Here is a 20978-nt window from a genome sequence, read left to right as displayed (position 1 = left end):
AGCCTCAGTAATGCTTTGTCTTAAAGTTTTAAGAAGACCACTGCTCTTTCTCAGGATCTGTGTGAGTTCTGGGTTTTCATTTAGTTTTCCAGATACATAAAACTTATAGGAGCCCAGAAAGCATAAGGAAGGTGATAGACAAAGGGAGAGTGAGTATACTGACATAAATGCTCAAACAAGGACATAGAGAGAAATTCTGTTTTCATCCACTCCATGCCTACCTACATCTCTGAATAATATAACCTTAAAGGGTATGTTCTTATTTAACCTCACCTTCCATGCATAGGATCAAGTAGAAAAAGTAAAACAAACCTTATGAATTGAGAAGTTTCAATAGTGTTTTCTCTTTGGGATTTCCATGCTACCATTAGCATGGATAGAACTTGTTTTGCCAAGACTGTTCATACTTTATTCTAGTCTTAAGTCTTGTAGACCTAGAACCTATGTATTAAGAGATTTCATCTGATCAGTTGTATATACATTTTCAAGTACTTTCTGTCTAGGAGCTGAAGTTTTGTGGTGGATGGGAGAGAACGGTGTTAGAAAGGGAGGGAACAGGAGGGGTGGTGGGAACGTGTATGCCATCCCAACGTAACGTGATGAAGGGCTCCTTCTCTAACGTCCCTTGCTCAAATGTTGAACAAACTTTTGTTGTTGTTGTTAAGACCCTGTGAATATTCCAGTTCCTCCTATGAGACCTGACCCAAGAGAGTGTTCTGCATTGTATTTGTACTTGACACAGCTGATTGGATTATATGCTCATGATTACAGTGCAGGATGAAAATGGAGGAAAAGCAGAAACAGAACGCACAGCCAAGCAGCCAATGCTGAACTCGCTTCATTAACACATAGCTGCCCACCACAGAGCTTCCTTCAGGCCATACAATAGATTTAAAAATGACTTGACATATATTTCCAAATATGTAAAACCCAACAGGGTACTTGGAAACCCCTGCTATGTTTACAATGCAACATCATCACCCTGGAGAGGGGTTGCTCTGTACTAACTTCAAATTGTAAAATAAAGTGTTATGTTAACAAAGATTATGTTACAAGGAAATTATAATTGTTATAATAATGATGTTTACTGAAAAGATTGGAGCTAGCCCTGTGAAATGTGGAATAAATTAATATTATAAGTAAGAATGTCAGTGTTTATATTGATCTATTGCCATGTATTATGGCAAAAGTACATTAAAATAATGCAAGTGCCAAAAAACAAAAACAAAAAAGCATTATCTTATGTATGCTCTCAATAATCCTGTCTGATTGCTTTATATAAATATTAGCCTTGAGTACCCATTGACACTCTCTATAATTAATTTCATAATTGAAGAAAAAGCAAAATTTTGTGCTTGTGTTTAAATAATAGGCAAATCCAGTAATATGTGTAATGAAATATTGGCATTACTTGATTTCTACTTCTATACAAAGAATTCAAGGAGCAGAGACTCAGATTGCTTTTTACAACACACTACAGTATAGCTAAGAAATTTGACATATTATTTATGCATCCTGTGTTAACTTTTGTATATTTCAACTTTTGTATATATCAGAATATTTGGGAGTCACCTTTTAAAGACCAGTAGTCTCATGACCCGTCTCTCAATAATACCATTATCTAGTAGAATGAACCGAAATAAACCTATCCTTGTGCTCTTATGCCAATCCAATCCCCCAGAATAATTTGCCATTTATTCCCTTAGAGCAGGAAGCAGAGTATAACAAACAAGAGGATGTTCTCTAAGAAGTTATGAACCAGTTGACACAAAGGGGTGGGGATGGGGGCACACGGGCTGTGAGAGTGTCCACCCTCTGACTCAGATGTAGTCCCTGATTCGTGCATGCGTCCTACTCCTCAGCATCAGAGTCGATAACCTAACCCACCAGACCTGCAGGTAAAAGTGTGAAATAGCTTATGGAGATACTCCAGCATTCTTTAACCCATGAAAAAGGCCAACAGTTGTTTGGATTTCTTAGATGAGGTTTGCATCATAAAGACCACGTGCCATTTATTGTCATCTCTGCTGTGATTATTATAGTCCAGGACTGTGCCAAGAGCTTCTCTACATCATGGCAGCTATGTTCTCTACAGTTCTAGCCTGTGGGTACTCTTATCATCCCACATTACCACCACAGGTATTCAAGTACCTTGTCCAAGTTGTGTACCCAGTAAATGTCAGTCTGTGATCTTAGTTACTCAGCTACTTAGAGGAGGAAGGACCTCTTTTAGAGTCCTGAATCCACCATTTAGTAACTGTGTGACCTTGAATACATTGTTCAACTCTTCAGCATCTGTTTTCTTATCTGTAAAATGGGCACAGTGTTATCCGCCCTGGATGGTGATGGTTTTTGTTGAGGATTAATGAGATAACATGTAGGGAAAGTCTTGGATGGACAGACAGAAACCGCTAGAAAAATACTCATTCTTTCTCTTTTCCCTTACAGTTTTTCCTTCTTCCAAAAATTCACTCCCCTGCTTGCTAGGAAATTCTAAGTCAGAGAGTTGTTCTAATCAGTGGTGTTCTGAAGGGGATGGGCACGGAGGGAATGGTCCCATCCACCCTGTATCACTGACCTTGTTTAGAACCGCTGGTGCATGGTGATACCAGAAAGCAGACAGACTTTTAGTCACTTTTATTACTGATTCTAAATTTTCTAGACAGTGCATCCCCTTATTGCCAGCATCTGAGATGGATTGGTTTCTCCTGCCCCCTCCTCGGTACACTTGGTATGATTATATTCATTATTCCTTTCCCAAATAGGAAATTAGGTACTCGATTATATACAATATAATAGGAGTCTGTATCTGGCATTTCTTCTTACCTTATAGGTCTCATGTGTGGCTTGGAAGTCAAGTGAGTAGAAGCCAACTAAGGCTATCGTTTCAGAAAGGCCACCTGCCCCTTTGTACTACTTTACTCTCCTGTCTGAGTGAAAGTATGAATGAACCCCAAGGAAAATGTTTAGGCTGCAGGGGAAGACATTACCTGCTGGGGTCACGACAAAGATGCAGAGTGGCAGGATAATTTTGTTGCCAACTTCAACACTTAAAGCTTCCCCAGACCACAATATTTTTGTTTTGTTTTGTTTTAAAGATTTTATTTATTCATGAGAGACACAGAGAGAGAGAGGGGCAGAGGCAGAGGGAGAAGCAGACTCCTCGCTGAGCAAGGAGCCCGATGCGGAGCTGGATCCCAGGACCCTGAGATCATGACCTGAGCTGAAGGCAGATGCTTAACCAACTGAACCACCCAGTCACCCAGACCACAGTTTTAAACACCTTGTTCTCCTAGATGCACATGCATTTATCCACAAGCGTGCCCATTATAATATTTTATCCCATCATATTGATCTGACTGTTCTGTATTTTGATTCTTATTTTTCCTTTTAATGAAAAAGCATTCAGGATATCGCATTATAAATTGTTATGTACAACGAGGCCTGAATTTTAACCATGTTCTGGCTTGCGGAGTGAACATGTGCCCAGCCTCACCACGATGCAGAGGTGTCAGGGGGCTCCACTTTGTATTTCTTGAGCAAAGTCAGAGACAATGGACAATCTCTCTATATTTTTTAGTCTTTGTAGCCTCATTTATTCTTCAGATGCCAAGAGTGTTCTAGTTTGAGACTAGCGATAATATGGACGTATTCGGGAAAGTAAAGCTGAAGATTTTAAATCCATGGATGTCCCATCAGTTTATTCCATGTGTTTTCAAACTCATCTTTCAAGTTTCCAATTCCGTGTCGATTTTTATTAAACAATTAGATAATAGAGACCCCGGGAGGGGAGGCATTTGAAAATATTTAACTGCTAGACTTAAATCCCAATGTCCATATACTTGAAAGTGATGCTTTGGCTCAGTCTAGAGAACAAATTACCAGTGTATCACTGTGGAGCTTGTTGGAGTTGTATACAGAGAGCCACTGAAGGACTGTTAAAGCTTTCCAGAATGCTCACTCCATTTGAGAGCTAAGTGCTACGGTTGTGTTCTGCTGTCAGTTGTTAGCAGAAGTCCACAGAAACGTTCCCCATCATAGGCTGTAACTACTGAAAGAGTATCAGGCTGCAGAAGGAGCTGGACCATCTAGCGAGGGGAAAGTGGCATAACATTCGGTGGACACCTAGCGCCACCTAGCATCCAAAGTGTGCTTTATATATATATATTTTATATATATATATATAATATATATAATCAAAACTGGTTTATGACAGAGAAAATATGCTATTTGCAAGAATAACCATAATACTTATAGAAACCCAGAACAAATGTCTTTTATTATACTTGTTTTGGATAATTTTCATGACTTTAGTCTTGCAATTTTAGGTTGTTCAACTTTTAGATATACCTTCTTGTACTTTTGGGGGGTGGGAGGGAATAATGAACCACAGCCAGTGATTTCTGAATGTTATGCATTATTTATGATGAGACACAACTATTTTCCTTAAGACTTATGACATCTTCTGTGCATTGTAATTTCCTAAATCCAACCTGAGCCTCAAGGAAAGGAGGTCATTTTTTCCTGTGTTGCATTCTGAAAAGAAAACTGGCAAAGGGAGATTGACTGGCTGAATGGAAGGATCGTGTTGACTGCTTTTGTTTATCATGAACGTATTTGAAACATATTGTGTAAGATTCTTTCCTGAAAAGAGAAGCCTCCCTCACTAGTGGGTAAAATTACCTCCAACTTAAGTTACATGTGGATCAGGTAGAAACGTGTATGCTATATAAATGTTGCCTCAGAGTTATACTACATTTGACTCAGAATAATAAATACACCCACATTATGAGTGCCTTATTCAAGGAGCCCTGAAATCTCTACTTTCTCCACTTCGTTCACCTGCTGGACAAACTGTTGTTCTCTGTTCTGTGCTGCAAATAAACATTATCCTTCTGGTTGAAAGCATCTTCCCCAAATAAAATAGATTTCCAAAATGGCATTTGTTGAGGGCTTATTATGTGCTTGCCACAGTCTTCAAGATATTACATTATCTAATTTTATTCTCACAGCTTACATGTGCAGTAGATAACATTATCCCCATTTCACTGATGGGAAAACTGAGGCTAGAGAGTGTGTTACCTGTTGAAGGTCTCATAGCTAGTGGTAGCTATAAGGACATGAAGTGTAAGCCCAGGTGGTTCTATCTACATAGTGTTTGTTTTCTTTTCTACCAGAAATAGCTGCCCTTCTGAATTTGCTCTTCATAAAACTCCCTTTCTTTCATTTCTATTAATGCCATTCATTGATTTATTTAATCATTCTTTGGTTTTTCCAGGTCTTGCCTTTGAACTCCTCTAGACTTAAACCTGACATAGCAGAGGGTCAAATTCAACTCAGACTTCAACTGAGCGAGGTACCACCTAAGAGTAGGATCTCCAAGGGTGAGGTGGGGCTGGGAATGCTACTCCTGGAAGGAAGCTAGATGTCAATCGTTGATTGTGTCCTTCTCTTATGGACGGTGGGTGGGGGTCCTGAGAAACCAGCCCTGCAGGCATGGGGGTGCTGCGTGTGAGTGAGTGTGTGCGCGTGCATGAGGAGGAACATGAACACTCGAGCACATCTTATTCTGTTTACATGCTGAAAAGAAAACGCACCCCCTCACACACATGCACACATAAACGCAGCTTCTAGAGCACTGGAGTAGATTTAACCAACGGCACACAAAAGCAAAATAATGTATTCACCAAGATTTATCCAGCTTCTGGGCTTCCGTGGGGAACCTGTGAACAGACACTTTAAACTGGGGGGGGGGGGAGCCAAACATACTGTCACTTCAAAGCCTTTGTTTTCTAAAGTAAATGCTGCATTAGAGCTAGGTAATAATCCCAATTGTCAGCTGTTTTGACAGGGATGGAGTCATGACTTAGTACCATCCCAGGAAATGAGGAAGTTATCTGAAGGACCAGAAGGTGTCAAGAGTAATCATACCCACCCCATCAACTTTTCAGGAGAAGCCAATGAGCCAGTCACTGATCATTCAGGATACAACCTAGGGAGAGACGGGGTCTGTGCTGTCCTCATCAGATAGTCACCTAAATAATGAAACAAGGAAACTTTGGAGAAGTCTTCCATGGGAAACACTTAATAGTGCTTCCCCAGGCCTCATGGAATTTCCAGGTATTTTATTTCTACATCCATATGAAATGAGATAATGAATATGAAATCACATTTTAAGCTACAATGTTTAAATGCAAATGCTTATTTTCAGTCATTTATTATTTAACATGAAGGCTTTTTTTTTTTTTTTTTTAACATTTAACATTGCTTGAGCAAAGAAGTGCAAGGCACTTGAGGATGCATGGTGCATTAGGAGGAAACAAGAGAAGCCACAGGACAGGAGGGCAGAAGATAGCAAGACTGGGGCCACTCCAGCTGTTTTATGTGATGGCGTCTCTCAGGTCCAAAGGTGTCTTGCAAAAGGATCTTGAGGTTTTATGACAGGTTCATGCTTTTCCCCAACACGGGTCCACTCTCTCCACCTGTCCCCATATCCAGCCTCCACACCGAGAGAGTGCTATGTGTTCGTTGACTCCTGGATACAGAATTCTGTAAAGTATGCCCATTGCTTATAGGATGGAATATAATCTGCTTTTGCATGGATTTCAAGGCTTGTATGATCGGGCCCTGGTCTTTCTGTTCAGCTTCATTATCGAGCACCCTATCTTGTACATCTCATGCCCATCCACTACCCTCCATGGTTTTCTCACTGTCAGATGTCCCAGGGATGCCTCTAAGATTTGCCTAACACTTACTTCTTCTTGGTACAGCCTCCCTAATCCTGGGCTCCTGGAAACCATTACTTATCAATAGGTTAAGTCTGGAATCAATTGTGTTCTCCCATTTTATGAGGTTGCTGCCACCCTCCCAAGCCTACCTTCCTTCTTCCATATCTCCCCTGTACTTTATACTTAGTGCACCTCATTTTTGCATAAAGGAGAACGTTGTCTGAGGGATGTTATCTTCTGTTCTGTTACCCAGAAAAGCCGTCTGGGGAAAGGTCAGATTAGATAAATTCCTTCACTATCAGAGTTTTTAAATTTGCAGATGTGCATTGGAAATTGCAAAGAGGAGGCTATAACATGTCATCCTTATCGAATATATTTGACCATAGAACCCCCTTTTTTTTTTCATTTTTCCAAAGAGTATCTTTTTTGATTCCAAAGATGCAGATTATAATTGTTTACATTAGATCATAGAGTCTTTGAGGGCTGGGATGTATATGTTCATCTTAGAAATCTCTAGTTGTCTTAGTACATATTGAATGAATAAACTAATTAATGCTAAAGGCGGAAACAGCTAAGCATCTCATTGCAAAGCTGTTGTAATAATTTGCAGAAGCATTTGGGCTCCTGATAGGTGGCTCTGCACATAGTCATCACACATGCCCACCTCCATTAATTTACTATTTTTACCTGCTTGTGGGGGATGAGAGACAAATGTTAGAGAAGAGAATTAAAATTCAGGTGTCACTGAAAGAGATAACACAACACCTGCAGTTCACACGAAAAGGGAAATACCTACTCAATTCATTCTTAAAAATTGATTTTTTAAATTAAAAAAAAAGCACCTTTATTGACACAAAGAGGAAGAGTATGTCATAGGAACCACTTTAGAAAGATAAACTTTAATGATGCAAGTATATATTTAGGACAGAACATAAAGTGGGATTGGAGGAAATTAAGACCTTTATGGTCCCTAATAGAAGCCCTCTCCCCACAAATAGTTCAATATGAAATTTTCTCTCTCTCTTTTTTAAAGATTTTATTTATTTATTTGAGAGAGAGAGAGAGAGAGATCACGAGCAGGGGGGAGAGTCAGAGGGAGAAGCAGGCTCCCCACCTAGCAGGGAGCCTTATGTGGGACTCGATCCCAGGACCCCAAGATCATGACCTGAGCTGAAGGCAGATGCTCAACTGACTGAGCCACCCTGGCACCCCTGAAATTTCATCTCTTAAAATAACACAAAACTTATATCACATTTAAACTTCTGACACCTACCACAATGTGTGTTCATCAGTTTGTGTTCTGATGTGTGGAAGGTTTCCCCCCACATCACCGAGCAATTCTTCAACACCAGTTGGGGTTCTACATCCTAACTCAATTCTGACATTATCTGCCTGCAGATGGCAGCAGATCCCACAGGTGGAGGGCTCCGTTCTCCAAGAATGCCCCCACCTCAGATGCCATAATGGAAAACTCCAGGTTGTCACTCGGCTATAAATCAGAGGTTCCTATGACCCCCTCCTTGGGTTCAGAGACTTGGCTGGAGTGGCTCACAGAACTCAGAGAAACCTTTTACTTGATAGATCACTGGTTTATTATAAAACAATATGCATCAGGATGGCTAGATGGAGGAGGTGCATAGGGCAAGGTCTGGGAAAGGAATGCATTGCTTCCAATGCTCTCTGAGAACCCCCTTCTCTCTGAATCTTCATATGGTCACCAACCTGTGGAAGGAAGTTCTCAGAACTTCCTCCTTTTGGGTTTTCATGGAAGCTTCATTAAGTAGGTCCGATTGATTAAATCATTGGCTACTGATGATTGAACTCATTCTCCAAGGCCTCTCCCCTCCCCAGAGGTGGGTGGGACTCAAAGTGCTGATCCTCTAATCACGTGATTGGCTCCACCAGCAACCAGCCCCCATCCTTCCGGCTTTCCAAAAGTCATCTCATTAACATAACAAAAGACAGCTTTCCAATTCTCCTGGCAGGTAATTCCAAGGGTTCTAGGAGCTCTGTGCCAGGAATGGAGATGAAGACCAAGTATTAATTCCTTATTATAAATCACACTATCACAGTCTATATATATTCTACTTCATTTAAATTTTCTTTTCACAAAATTTTGCATAAGGTTATTGAGGCTGAACTTCTTTCTGTCTTTCATTCTCTTTTTTTCTATTATTTTGCCTCAGATTTGCTGGGCAGGTGCCCTAAACACAGGAGAACTCTTTTGGGTGATTGAGCACATGGTACATGCCCACAGAATTTCTAAAGCTACTCCTACAGCCAAATTTAAATACAAAGGCAAAGAATTTTAAAAGGTTTTTTAAAATGTGAGAACTGTCAGTGACAAAGAGCTATTTGCTACTCTAGTATGTTGACTTAAAAGAAAGTCTGCCTTCCCGCTATACTGTCTGTCTTCTCCCTGGGAGGGAGACTATTAATGCAACTGTTAACTGTTAACTGCGTAATAAATTGTATGTGAAGATTTGCTAAAGCTGCCGGAAGGGGGCAGCATTTTGTCTTTCCCTATTTCCTTTAAAATTCGGGAGGGATTTTACAGGTCCCCCAGGGAGCGCTACATTTCAATATTTATCATGAGGATGAGGAGAAATGACCCAGAGGGGTGAGGCCAAGGGACTGGTCTGGAGTAGAGCATGTGTTTTTAACTCCCTCCTCTTCCTGTCCATCATCTTTCCTTCCTCTCCCTCTTAGCTGCTCCCAGGGGAAGAGCAGTGATTGGACCCGAGGAAAAAAGATTCACTGGAGGATATTGCTGGCTGCAAATTTTCTGATAGTGACTTGATAACCTTACTTGCCACAGCTCTGCAAACAGTCATTTAGGGTCTGGGCAAAAAGAGTGTGGATATAATTAATATGGGGCTATTTTACCTTCCCCTCCTCCTTCTAAAGCCTCCAAGCTCTAAAATCACCTATCTCACACAAAATTTTCCAGCCTGTGTCTCACACCCACTGTTACTTTTTACCATCTCTTGTACACCAACCAGATACTAATAACTAACATGTGTAACTGTCATTACTTTAACTACCAAGTATAACTGTCATTGACGCTTTGCAGTAATTAGCATTAACACTTTAGAGTTTGCAAGTTGTTTTCATACATTCACTCAGCAAATGCTCATTGTCCATCTGATAAGCACCAGGCGTTCTGATGGATGCTTAACGGCTGATAAAACTTCTTGTGTTCAAAGGAACTTGAGCCTAGTAAATGATACACACACACACACACACACACACACACTTTAATCATGGCACTTCATCTCTAAATATTTAAACATGTCTCTCCTAAGACCAAGGGCATATGGGCATATTTCTAAACAATCACACCCAGAAAAGCAGTCAAATAAACTATAATGACTTAATACTATGGTCTCAGAGAAAGCCCATTTTCGAGTGTCTACAAGTGCCCGAACGCTACGCCCTTCCCCAATCCGGGATCTAATATAGGATCATAGATTACATTTAGTTCTCATTGTCCTTTTTTCAATCTCTTTCCATCATGAATATTTCTCAGCCTCAGTGATTTTTCAAGATGCTGAAATTTTTAGTCTAGAAGTTGTTGGGTTGTTGGGTTTTTTTTTTTTTTTTTTTTTTTTGGTTTTGTTTTGTTTTTCCGAATGACCCTTAGTTTTGATCTGTCTGATTGTTCCTTTGGGACTAGACTCGAGTTAAACATTTTGAGCCAGAAGACTACTTGTGAAGGCCTTCTCATAGAAGCACATGGCGAACGTTGTCAGTTTGTTTCATGAATGGGAACACGATGTTGGATCAGTTGATAAAGGCCGTTTCTCTATTCTCAATGCTGTGTACCAGGAGGGGGCGACCAAGGAGGCTGTCTTGGAGTCTGTCCACCACAGGATCAAATCCACTGATTAAATATATTATGCATCTTGTGTTATATATTTTTTTTAAATCTGTTTTTTGTTCGATCAATTTCTAAATAGATTTGACTTTACATTTTCTTTTGTGACTATCACAACAATCCTGCAAATTGTCATCATTACTCTATGTCTGATGAGGAAACTGAAAAACAAAAAGTCAAGTTAAGTGTCAAGTGCACATAGCTAGCAATGGCAAATCTGGGATTTGAACCCTGTCCACTTCTTTCCTGTATGGATCAGCGGCAAATACCCACCACAGAGGTTCTGACTGCTCTTCACCACTAGAGGGGGGAAGAGGACCGTCAGAGTTAATATACAGCTCTTAGTTGGACTAGAAATCTTTTGATAGTACCGAGTTGCATGCTGGGCAATGCTTAAAGATGAATGAATAAAGAAAAACAACAACAACAAAAAAGGCATCGTGTCCACACGGATGCCCCACCTTTTTTGTTTGCTAATTTTAGATTAAAATAGATTGAATACACCTTAACTACAAACATTGTAGAGTAAGATTAAAGACAAGTATGAAATGAGTATATGGCCCATATTTAATCCATAATGAAGTTTTAGGCAAGAACAGTGGGTTGTTCTTTTACAGTATGTATGATCTACCTGTAAGCATAAAACATAGTACATGCACTTATGGGATAGGTGTTAATTACTACTTTCCATGAATCTGTCTTTTTCCTTTTTAGAGAAAAGATAAAAAGCCATTATGGAATGTGAATTTGGCATTTATTATACTGTGTTGTTTTAAAATTAAAGGACCCCAATTAAATGTCTGCATCTTACCTCTGTCCTTACCTACCACAAACAAGATATCATTATGTTTAATTCATCCTTTAAAAACTCACTGCTGTGGAAAAATACGAGGCAAAGCTAGTCTCTACACTGACTGGATTATCAAAATAGAGTTTATCTGGAGATATAAATAGAAACCTACATTCTTTATTCCCAAAGTAGCAACACTAACAAAATAGTAATCTGTGGGAAAAACTGAAAAGAAAAAAAACAGAAAAAAGCAACACAGTCCTCTCATGTCAACCCTATGAAAACAGGTATCCAGAATGTACTGGGCAGACGTTGAAAATCATGGCGAAGGGTAAAGTGAATAACATTAAAAAAACTCATTAATATTTAAATTAATATTTAAATGAGGAACATGTAAAGTAGCCTTCCGTTCAGTAATAGAAAATGTAGAATTATGCTAGACATTAAAGAGAAAAAAAAGAAAGATTGAAAGAAAGCAACATGAAAAATTGCAGTTCTATCCCATCATCAGATGATGTGCAAAGTATAAAAAGGTTAACTTAGTAGGTACTCTTGTTCAAAAATCTCTTGTTTAAAACCAGTTTGAGCACGTCCTCTGAAGAGTCAGGTTGGCGAGAAAGTATGCAGAGTCTGGAGGGCGCAAGGATTCCCCATGTATAAGGGAAAACTGAAAACCTCTTCAGATGAAGAGCTTTGCTTGGCACATTCTGGCCCCTAAACACACACCCTCTGCTCTGAACAGTGGACCTGGTATTTGTAGGTCCTACCTTGGAAGGATGTATAGATAGACCACGATGCGTTCCTCTTGCTATGATTCCCTCTCCATAGCCTTAACGATGTACACAGCCGCCAAGGAATAAAGGATAGAAACCATCTGTTTCTCATCCCAACCCAAGAGGCAGGTTTAAGTAGAGGAAATGGGTGGACGCTGTTGTATAAAGTATTTTTATGAGACCTGAGAGTAAAATCCTGGAATGTTTTACCGGGAGAGGTCATGAAATCTTCCCTTTGGAGACCTTTAAAACCATAGCAGCTTCCCAAATCAGTGAGACGATACTAGGGTGGCTCTGCCTAAAGGCAGGGGAAAGGATTCATAGATGAGTCTTTAGGCCTTTATAAATACAATTTTATAGGAAAAAAATTGTAAAGACCCTTATAAAATAATGGTCTTAATTATCATTTGTATACCCCTCTATTGCCACAAAGGGGTGCTATTGACTTAGTTTCTCTCTTCCTCAGAAAATGATTTCAGTATTTTCTCTAAAAATCTTACTGTAGGGTTTTGGCAATCATTTTACAAGCTCAAATAATAATTCACATTTTTTATATGTTTTGGAATGGCAGAGATCTGGATTAAAGTCAATTTTCATAAAATTTATTTGGACAGCTTATAACAATGTCTTTAGAAAAAATACACACCATCCTTGGATTATCACTATGAATCAATGGCAGACTAGATTTTTTCCAGGCAGTGATAGGAGATACAGACACTTGTGAATCAAATTACCATCTTATGCTATGGTCGTGCAACCTTTTTGGTAATGGAATTGGTGTACTGATGAGCAGTTATTAGACACAGTGTAGTCAGAAAGCTCAGTCTTCTTTGAGACATGAACGTGGCGAAACAAGAACAGTTGGGGACACATCCCATCCATTCTTCCTTGGCAGGGAGGCTGAAATGCCAAAGAGATCTTCAGCCATCTCTGTACTCCCTACGGATAGTCCTCTGTTTCCCCTTAATCTTGGGCATAATGACAAAGCAGGTGCTCTGTTGCTGAACTGCTGAGGAAGTCAGGTGAAACCACAAAGCTCAGGGTCTTAATTTTCCGGAGTTGGGTCTTGGCTTTGTGCTCTGAATGCTTCTGGGTAGAGAGAAGATGCAAAAATAAATGAAAACCTTCCGTTTCTCCCAGCAAGACTTTGATGAGGACACGGATGCCTTCAAGAGATTGTAACTTGCAGAGAGTTTGAGGCTTTGAATATATATTAGGTTGTATGGATTTGGAAGTTTAAAAAGCATCCTGACGTGACCGGTTAAGAAGGGCTATATTTTCTGGTGTTTGCATATGAAATGCTTTGTGAACTTAACATGAAAACAGTCAGAGATTATTAATTAATCCTTTATCTAGAACCTCTGGTGGCGAATGGGGAGGGTTAGTGTGCTTGGAATACTCGGCAAGAAATATTTGTGTTCACATTTGCCCCTTGGGGCTAGTACTGGTGAGTGTGCAATGGGCATCAGTGAGTTATGGTGTGATAATGATTCTTGGATTAACTACAGGCGTGCAAAGTGAATCAGCGCAGGGTGTGGGATGGAAACCTCCCCTCAGTCCAGAGTCGTAGTCCTATGACCATAACCCCTGACTTGCCATTGCTTTGCTGATTTTCCTCCTTTTGCTATTTGAGACCACGAAGCTCCCTATATTTGCCATTAGTCAATTGAGAAATGGAGCATGTTACATCTCATATCCTGAGTCTGATCTCTTTGCAGGTTCTCCTGGGAGTGATACGTGGAGAGAGAACTAGAGATTCTATTTGGTCCCAGTGGGGGTGTCCTGAAGATTTGTTGATGTTTGCCAAGGGCACAGGGGTCATCAGGATTCAGAGAACTGGAATGGGGATATAATCTGGAAGTTATATTTGTAATAACATGCTGATTTTAGAGTAGATCGTGTTTAGTGAAGTGAGGGGCACAACGCCAGTCTTCTGTGCTAACAAGAGAAAAATGATGTGGCACTATTTTCTATCACAAGATGAATGATTATCCGTGACTACCTTCTCATATCATTTGGCAAGATGTGTTTTTTTCACAACCCGCATAGGTTACATTAATGATTTTCATTAGTCATTGTTTACTAGTGGTGAAAGAGTTTCCACTGCTCTTCTCAAAACTTGGAACAAATTAATGGTTTCCATATTCAAAGGTCAAGTTCTTTCAGACCTTTTTCTAAAGTTTCATGGGCAGAAGGCAACCTTTCATTTAATTTGTAGCATTTTGTTAAATGAGTACAAATAAAAATAAAGATCATTTGTTTCTTTCCAGAATACTATATATTTTTGAATTGCATGATAGATATGAAATAAAAGCGTGGGGGACCCAGAGGAGTCCCTCCCAGAATAAACTTATTTATGAAATGCTTTGCTCATGAACTTGGTATGATTGGATATAAATGTGCAGATGTACACTATCTCTGGGTTTAATCCTAGCTCAAATTATCCCCTTGCTGAATTCCATGGACAAATTATTTAACCTCTCTGACTCAGATGCCTTATCTGAAAAATGGTAGTAATTAAGATGAGCTGTAATTATAGGTCTAAAGAGTATAGGATAATGGTAATTTATGATAAAATAGATTTGACAACATCGTTGGTTTTGTTATCATTGCTCAGTCCTCAAAGGACAATGAATAAATTATTTTATTTCTGTCCCAGCTAAGAGAAAGATATTAAATATATTGTATGAGAAACTTGGCAAGTTGTGTTCAGGGAAAAATGTAGCCTACAAGTATGGACACCATTACAATTGTTTTTGGAGGCATGTTCTCATTTTAGAGGAATGTCTTAAAAAAGCAAGTACTTATTTCAGCAAAAGAAAAAGCAGAAAAGAAAATATTAGTAATACTGTATAATTTGAAATCATGACCATAGAAGTAAAAGCTAACTAGTAAGTGAGAGGTTGTGCATTAAATATTATATATATGATATTGTGAGTACCTGGGTATTTTTTTAGAATTTTGTCTACAATGTCCATTAAGGCATATGATAATTATATCGAATTAAGTAATTCCATTGACTAACACAACTTACAACAATATTTATATATTGCAAATATATTGATGATCCATTTTTGCTTTCAGATTGGGGTTTCTAATGGTTCTAATTTTTTTTTTTCAAATCAATTTTATTATTGACCTTTTCTTCTAACTCTCAAGAATGCTTTGGCATGTAGAAAGATGGTATGGAATCATTCAGCCCTGGCTTAAAACTTTCTATCCTTCACCACCCAGCTCGGCAACCTCCGTTTCCTCACTTGTAGCACAGAGAGATATTCACAGCTATTTCAGTGAATATAAATGGCGATGTGAGGTGAGGTGATCTACAGAGTAGCTAGCATTGTATTTGACAGACTGCAATGTCCAGTTTACCTCTTAGCATTTTCCCTTGTCTTGTAAGTCGTGAGTGAGCATTTGGCTTTAGCAGTATAACCTCCCATGAGCTCCAGGGCCTCCAGTCCAAAGGTTAATGGAAGCCTCTAAAATTTGTTATGAAGTTTGACAAAATAACTCTCTCCCTCATTAGCCAAAGACATCTTTGGCAGAGATTAAAACGTTGCTCAGATTTAAAAGTATGGAAAAAGCTCTCGTTTCGAAAGGCCCTGCCTTAGAAGATAGTACTAATAGAGTACAGGAGTGTGGGTTGATTCTGGGGTTTTCTTACACTGGCAAGGGGTCACTGTTCATTCATAAACCCTGTCTTACCACCAATGCCAAATATGGCACTTCTCCCTGAATTATTCGGCTGACAATAATTTATATTTTTCTAGAGTTCTAGGGCTCAATTTTCTCAAGATATATATATTTTTTTAATTCAAGGAATTTTTGAACATAAATCTTTAAAGAGATTTATCTTTTACTTATATAACTTTATTATAAGGATAGGCTATATTTCATTGACCCCACATAATCAGATTATCATAGAGACTAGCATTCCTATTTTTAAAAATAAAAAGCTGAGGCAGTTTATAACTTCCCCAATGTTCCCTCCAATGCAGATTTATTCCCTGAAAACTGAAAATGGACTGTTGGCTCTTAAAAGACTAGGGTTTGTTTTGTAATTCTGAACCTACACATTCATAAAAAGAAAAGTATGTTAAAAGGTCATCTCATCGTTATATTGCATGTCATTTCCATAATTAGATATGTCTCCATCCATAGAAATCTTTTTTTTTTAATAAGATGTAAATTATTGGAAAATATCATTCTGAGTCATTGCACCCTAGACCTGGCTATAGCCATATGAAAAGATTAGATAGAATACAAGTTGTCCAATAGCAATAGCAATATGCTTTATGTGCTTTTTTACATATGTGATTGTGGATTAGATGAGTAGCTGAGCTCCAAAACAGACATAGCCCAAAATTTTAGTATTTTTTCTTAAAAAAAAAAAAAAGTTTCTCCATCAAACAAATCCAATATGGATGTTCCTGACTGATGACTATTCCTGATTTTTGGACAAAGCTGGGCTTCTCCCCAAGAGTGGCTCTGTCATTCCTGAGAACATCTGTCCTTTCTGCTGAATCTGCTGCCTCCAGTTGACAGGTGAGGGATGGGGAAAGTGAGATCACGTATGAAAGATCTGTATCTGTCTGGAGAGAGACACACAGAATTCAGTCACAAGGTCCTTTGTAACTACAAGGGAGTATATATAGGTCTCCAATAATTACTGTAGATATAAATGCATCAATTATGGTAATAGCCATGGTGCAAAGGCAGATTGATCCCTGAAGTGTCTAAAGTCTTAGGAATCACTGAGGGGTCATTGAAATCCGAGAGAAGCCATGGGGCACTGAGTTAGATTTGGCTATTATGTTGCCCGGTGGTGCATCTTTGGACAGCAATGTAATGCCTCAGGTACTTAATCTGTGAAATAGTAAGAGAAAGAAAGTTAACACTTATTGGTCACATTCTATTTTCCAGGAACAGTGATAGATATGTAACCTAAAATGTTTATAATTGTACTGTAGTCACACAACTACTCCAAGAACAGAGCCACATGGTGTAAGACTTAAAAGGGTATGTGGAGTTAGTTCACTTGAATTCAGACTCTATTTCCATCCACTTATTTGCTCAGTGAGAGCCTCAGTTATTCATCTGTAAAATGGGCATCTGATAGCTACCTTACAATAAGGCTGATCCGAGGAGTAAATCGAGCATATATAAAGCACTTGGCACCTTAACTGTGCTTAATGTGCGTTAGTGGTTGTTCATACCATTTTTAGCAACTCAACTGCCATTAGTACTGCAGAGAAGCATCCTCTATTCCTCATTGTTCTTTGAACACTTATTGAAGGAGGCACACCATCCATTCACAGCAGGTGTGGTCTTGAGCTTCAGAACTCTCCTTTCTGAACCAACCTAGAAAACCATTTATTTGATATGAATAGGAAAAAAAAAGTCCACCAAATTTTGGTCTTGAGGAAGGTATTCCAAGAAAAATAAAATTACTAAAAGATATAGGCTCTTTATTATTAGCTACTGTGGTCCTGCCTACACCCATGAGAAATTCTAAGGTCTTTGGTGAGTAACATATGGTTATTATACTAGAAGGTAACCAATGCATTTATAATTATTTTTATGTCAGCAAGTGTGGAGAACCATAGGCAGAGCAGTTGAAATGGGAAGGAAGAAATGAAAGTAGTAGTATGGTTTTTAGGCCACCTCAATTCAATTTGAACCTTTGGCAGCTACAAACTATTATAAAACACCCATCTCCTCCTGCTTCCCTCTTGTCTTTCTGATTTTCATTTTTCCCCCTCTCATATTTTATTTCTGAGTGGTTTGCATCCATCTAACCTGGGGTGGAAGAAAGCTTGTCATTTCAGCTGTTATGAAATATGGATTTCTGAAGCTGTGTTTGTTGCTTCTTCAGGCTCTTAGATCAGAATGTCGAAAAGGATTCCTCCAGTTTTCAAAAGTAATAGGCATGTCACATCTTTGGACATCTAACAGTCTTGGTTGAGAGAAATCATCTTTTGATTTGACTTGGGAATGATGTGGGAGCCCAGAGTTCTTAGGAAGGAGTTGTAAGCAATGAGATCATGAAAACAGATGTGACCATAAGGTCCACGTGTTTCAATAGCAACCTAACTTATGTAGACACAACGTTCTGACAACAGGAGCCCTTTGACGCTTCAAGGCAGATAAAGGGCATGATAAAAGCAATTCCTAGGCACCTGGGTGGCTCAGTCGTTAAGCATCTACCTTCGGCTCAGGTCATGATCCCGGAGTCCTGGGATCGAGCCCCACATTGGCCTCCCTGCTCAGCGGGAAACCTGCTTCTCCTTCTCCCTGATTCCACTTTTGAACTTAAGATGTCCTTATGTATCGAAGAGAATGATACTATGGCTCATACACAATTCTCTGAAAGGTGGGTGCTGGGAGGGGTGGGGGGTGGCAGAGTCATTTCCAGGTAATACCTCCAGTCACTCTCAGGAAGAAAGAGTGTATGTTTGTGTCACAACCCTGGACGTTTTGTTAAGTATTGATTTAGAAAAGACATTTTTAAACTAGCTGGCATTTCTCAATGGTGAAAACTTTAATTACCATTTAATAAACAATTCCTTCCAGTTTCCAAACTTTAGCCGACTGCATCAGATTACCCTCGTGAGAAATGTGTTACCAGCAAATAAGAGCCTTTCATCTGATAATTAGATTTCAAGACATTCAATCTGAGACTTGAATGGAAACCCTTGTTTATTTCTTTGCCCAGCACATCTTACACAGGGCATCCCTCTCCCAGACAGCAGTCAGCTGAGCCCCCTGTTGCCTTTGTAGCTGCTCTGAAGGACGTCTTCTTGGGCAGTGAGTAAACCCCAGGAAGCAGGAGAGAAGCAGGAACCTGAGGCCAAGACTGGCCTATAGTTAGTAAACAGCAAAGCTGGCTTCAGAATTATTTGTGATCGCAAGCGTGTTTCTCCTTTCTAAGAAAGTTATGCTCATCTTGAGCAATGCGTTCTGGTGAAGAAAAACATATATTTTATGTACTTACCCAGCTTCCTTCGAAGTTATAAGAACTAAGAATGATTGTTAGCTATTCCAGTGATTATTATTAAGGTCTGTTCCTTGAAGATTAGCATATTCTGCTTGCCTATGATCCTTCCTCTCTTTTGCTAGAGAAAACAAATGTTTACTGAGATGTGACTCTCCCTAATTTATCTGTGGTCAAGTCCATATGCACTATTAAAAGCCAATATTTTGTAATGAAATTAAACTTGAAATTAAATTAATGCTAATGTAAGCGATTAAGAGAATATACTTAGTGAAAAACATCAATATACTTCTTGTAATTGAATTTTATCTTGTAATACTGTTTGCTCCTTAAGGGAATGTCTCTTTAAGGCATTCTACTTATAAACTTCTTGCTCATTTAAAAACATAAATTAATTCTGAAACCTGCTCAGAGGGTTTTTTTTTTCCTTTATTACAAACAATTAGCTTAATCAATTAACAGCTGAAATTATATCTGTAGTCATTATTAGGTTTAATTGCTGAGAAATATGTTGTGTCTTTTTAATTGGAGAAAATGTATCAAAATTTTTCTATAGCCTTTTTACTTTCCAAGGGCAAAGAGTTTTATAATTATAAAGTGGTAAAAAGCCAAATCAAGAATAATATATATTTTTATTTAATATTTTATACTATTTTAAATATCATACAATATTTATGTATTATTTTACGATTGACATTAATTTTATATTATCTAACATTATAACCATGTTATTAATTATCATTATATTATATTGTATTATATTATATATTTTTTAAGAACATACATGGGCCTGTCTATGGACGTAGACATAATATTTTTATATGTGACATAAATCAGCTTTTCTCTGAAAACCCTCATCTTGCATTTTGATGTATGATATGATATATCACATCATATATCATTGACGCTTATATTAGGTGTTCTTCACCACTTTCTCCACATTTTAAAACAGCAACACTTTAAGGCAATTTCAGACATTTGAGAATTAAATGACAAATCAATTCTTTCTCATGTAATATTATCATTATTTCTTAGTCGTTGCATTTTTCTGTATCCTTGCACAGAAGAATCCACTTATTACATGTGTAGGTATGCTCTGTATACGCGTGTAAAGATGCAGATACCGTGTCACTCACAACTAGATGGATGGTGCATTTTTGGATAGATGGGTTTCCACTGTATGTTTGACAAGTCTTTCGCCAGAGAACATGTGCCAAATTACATACAATTGACAATTTGCATTTTGTATTTCTTCATAAGAGATACAAAGTTAACACCCAATTTTGACAACTTGCTTTTTGCATTTAGTTGTCATACGGTAATATGAAAATGTGATGCATTTACAATGTTTAGAACCTTTACTTTTCTTGATGGTGAAATTTTGTTCTCTAAAATTCTGCTACAACAAAGAATTTGTGAAATGATGGTTTGATGCAATTAGCATCTTCTTTCATGGTGGTATAAAAAACATGCCTGGCCTTTTTCCTTTATGCAGCTTTTTACTTTTTTTTTTTCTCACTTTCCTTTTTATTTTTTCTCCTAATGCAACTCATTGAATCAGGTAACATTTGTGTAACTCAGTCAGGAGACATATCTCACCATATTTGTGAAAATACTTGGAGAAGCCTAAGTATGTGTGGAAGGATGACTACATCGTTTGCCGCCATGGAAGTGAGGAAAAAGTTGTTTATTGAAATGAACTTCAGTTGTGGTTGATGAAATAAAAAGAAAAATATCTTCAGAGGGAGGGACTTCTGTGGCGTAGTATCCAGAGCAGGTAATGCATGCTCAGTATACAATTATATGGAAGTACTAC

General features: G+C 38.5%; 1 protein-coding gene across 5 annotated transcripts in view; it reads left to right on the top strand.

Moving 5' to 3' along the window:
* Positions 1 to 20978, top strand: part of NYAP2 (neuronal tyrosine-phosphorylated phosphoinositide-3-kinase adaptor 2) — a 260781-nt gene that overhangs the window by 220327 nt on the left and 19476 nt on the right. Inside the window, exon 7 of one of the 5 annotated variants that reach the window (XM_032401102.1) lies at positions 772 to 3136. The exons of the other annotated variants lie outside the window; for them this stretch is intronic. Coding sequence (XP_032256993.1) covers positions 772 to 831 — 60 coding nt within the window. The 3' untranslated portion in view covers positions 832 to 3136. Of the gene's footprint in view, positions 1 to 771; positions 3137 to 20978 lie in introns of those variants that run through there. 5 annotated transcript variants of the gene reach the window in all.

This window comes from Phoca vitulina, unplaced genomic scaffold, assembly GCF_004348235.1.
Source record: "Phoca vitulina isolate PV1807 unplaced genomic scaffold, GSC_HSeal_1.0 scaffold1, whole genome shotgun sequence".
NCBI lineage: Eukaryota > Metazoa > Chordata > Mammalia > Carnivora > Phocidae > Phoca > Phoca vitulina.
The sequence above is the reverse complement of the archived record's forward strand: the minus strand, read 5'-3'. Positions and strand labels throughout refer to the sequence as shown.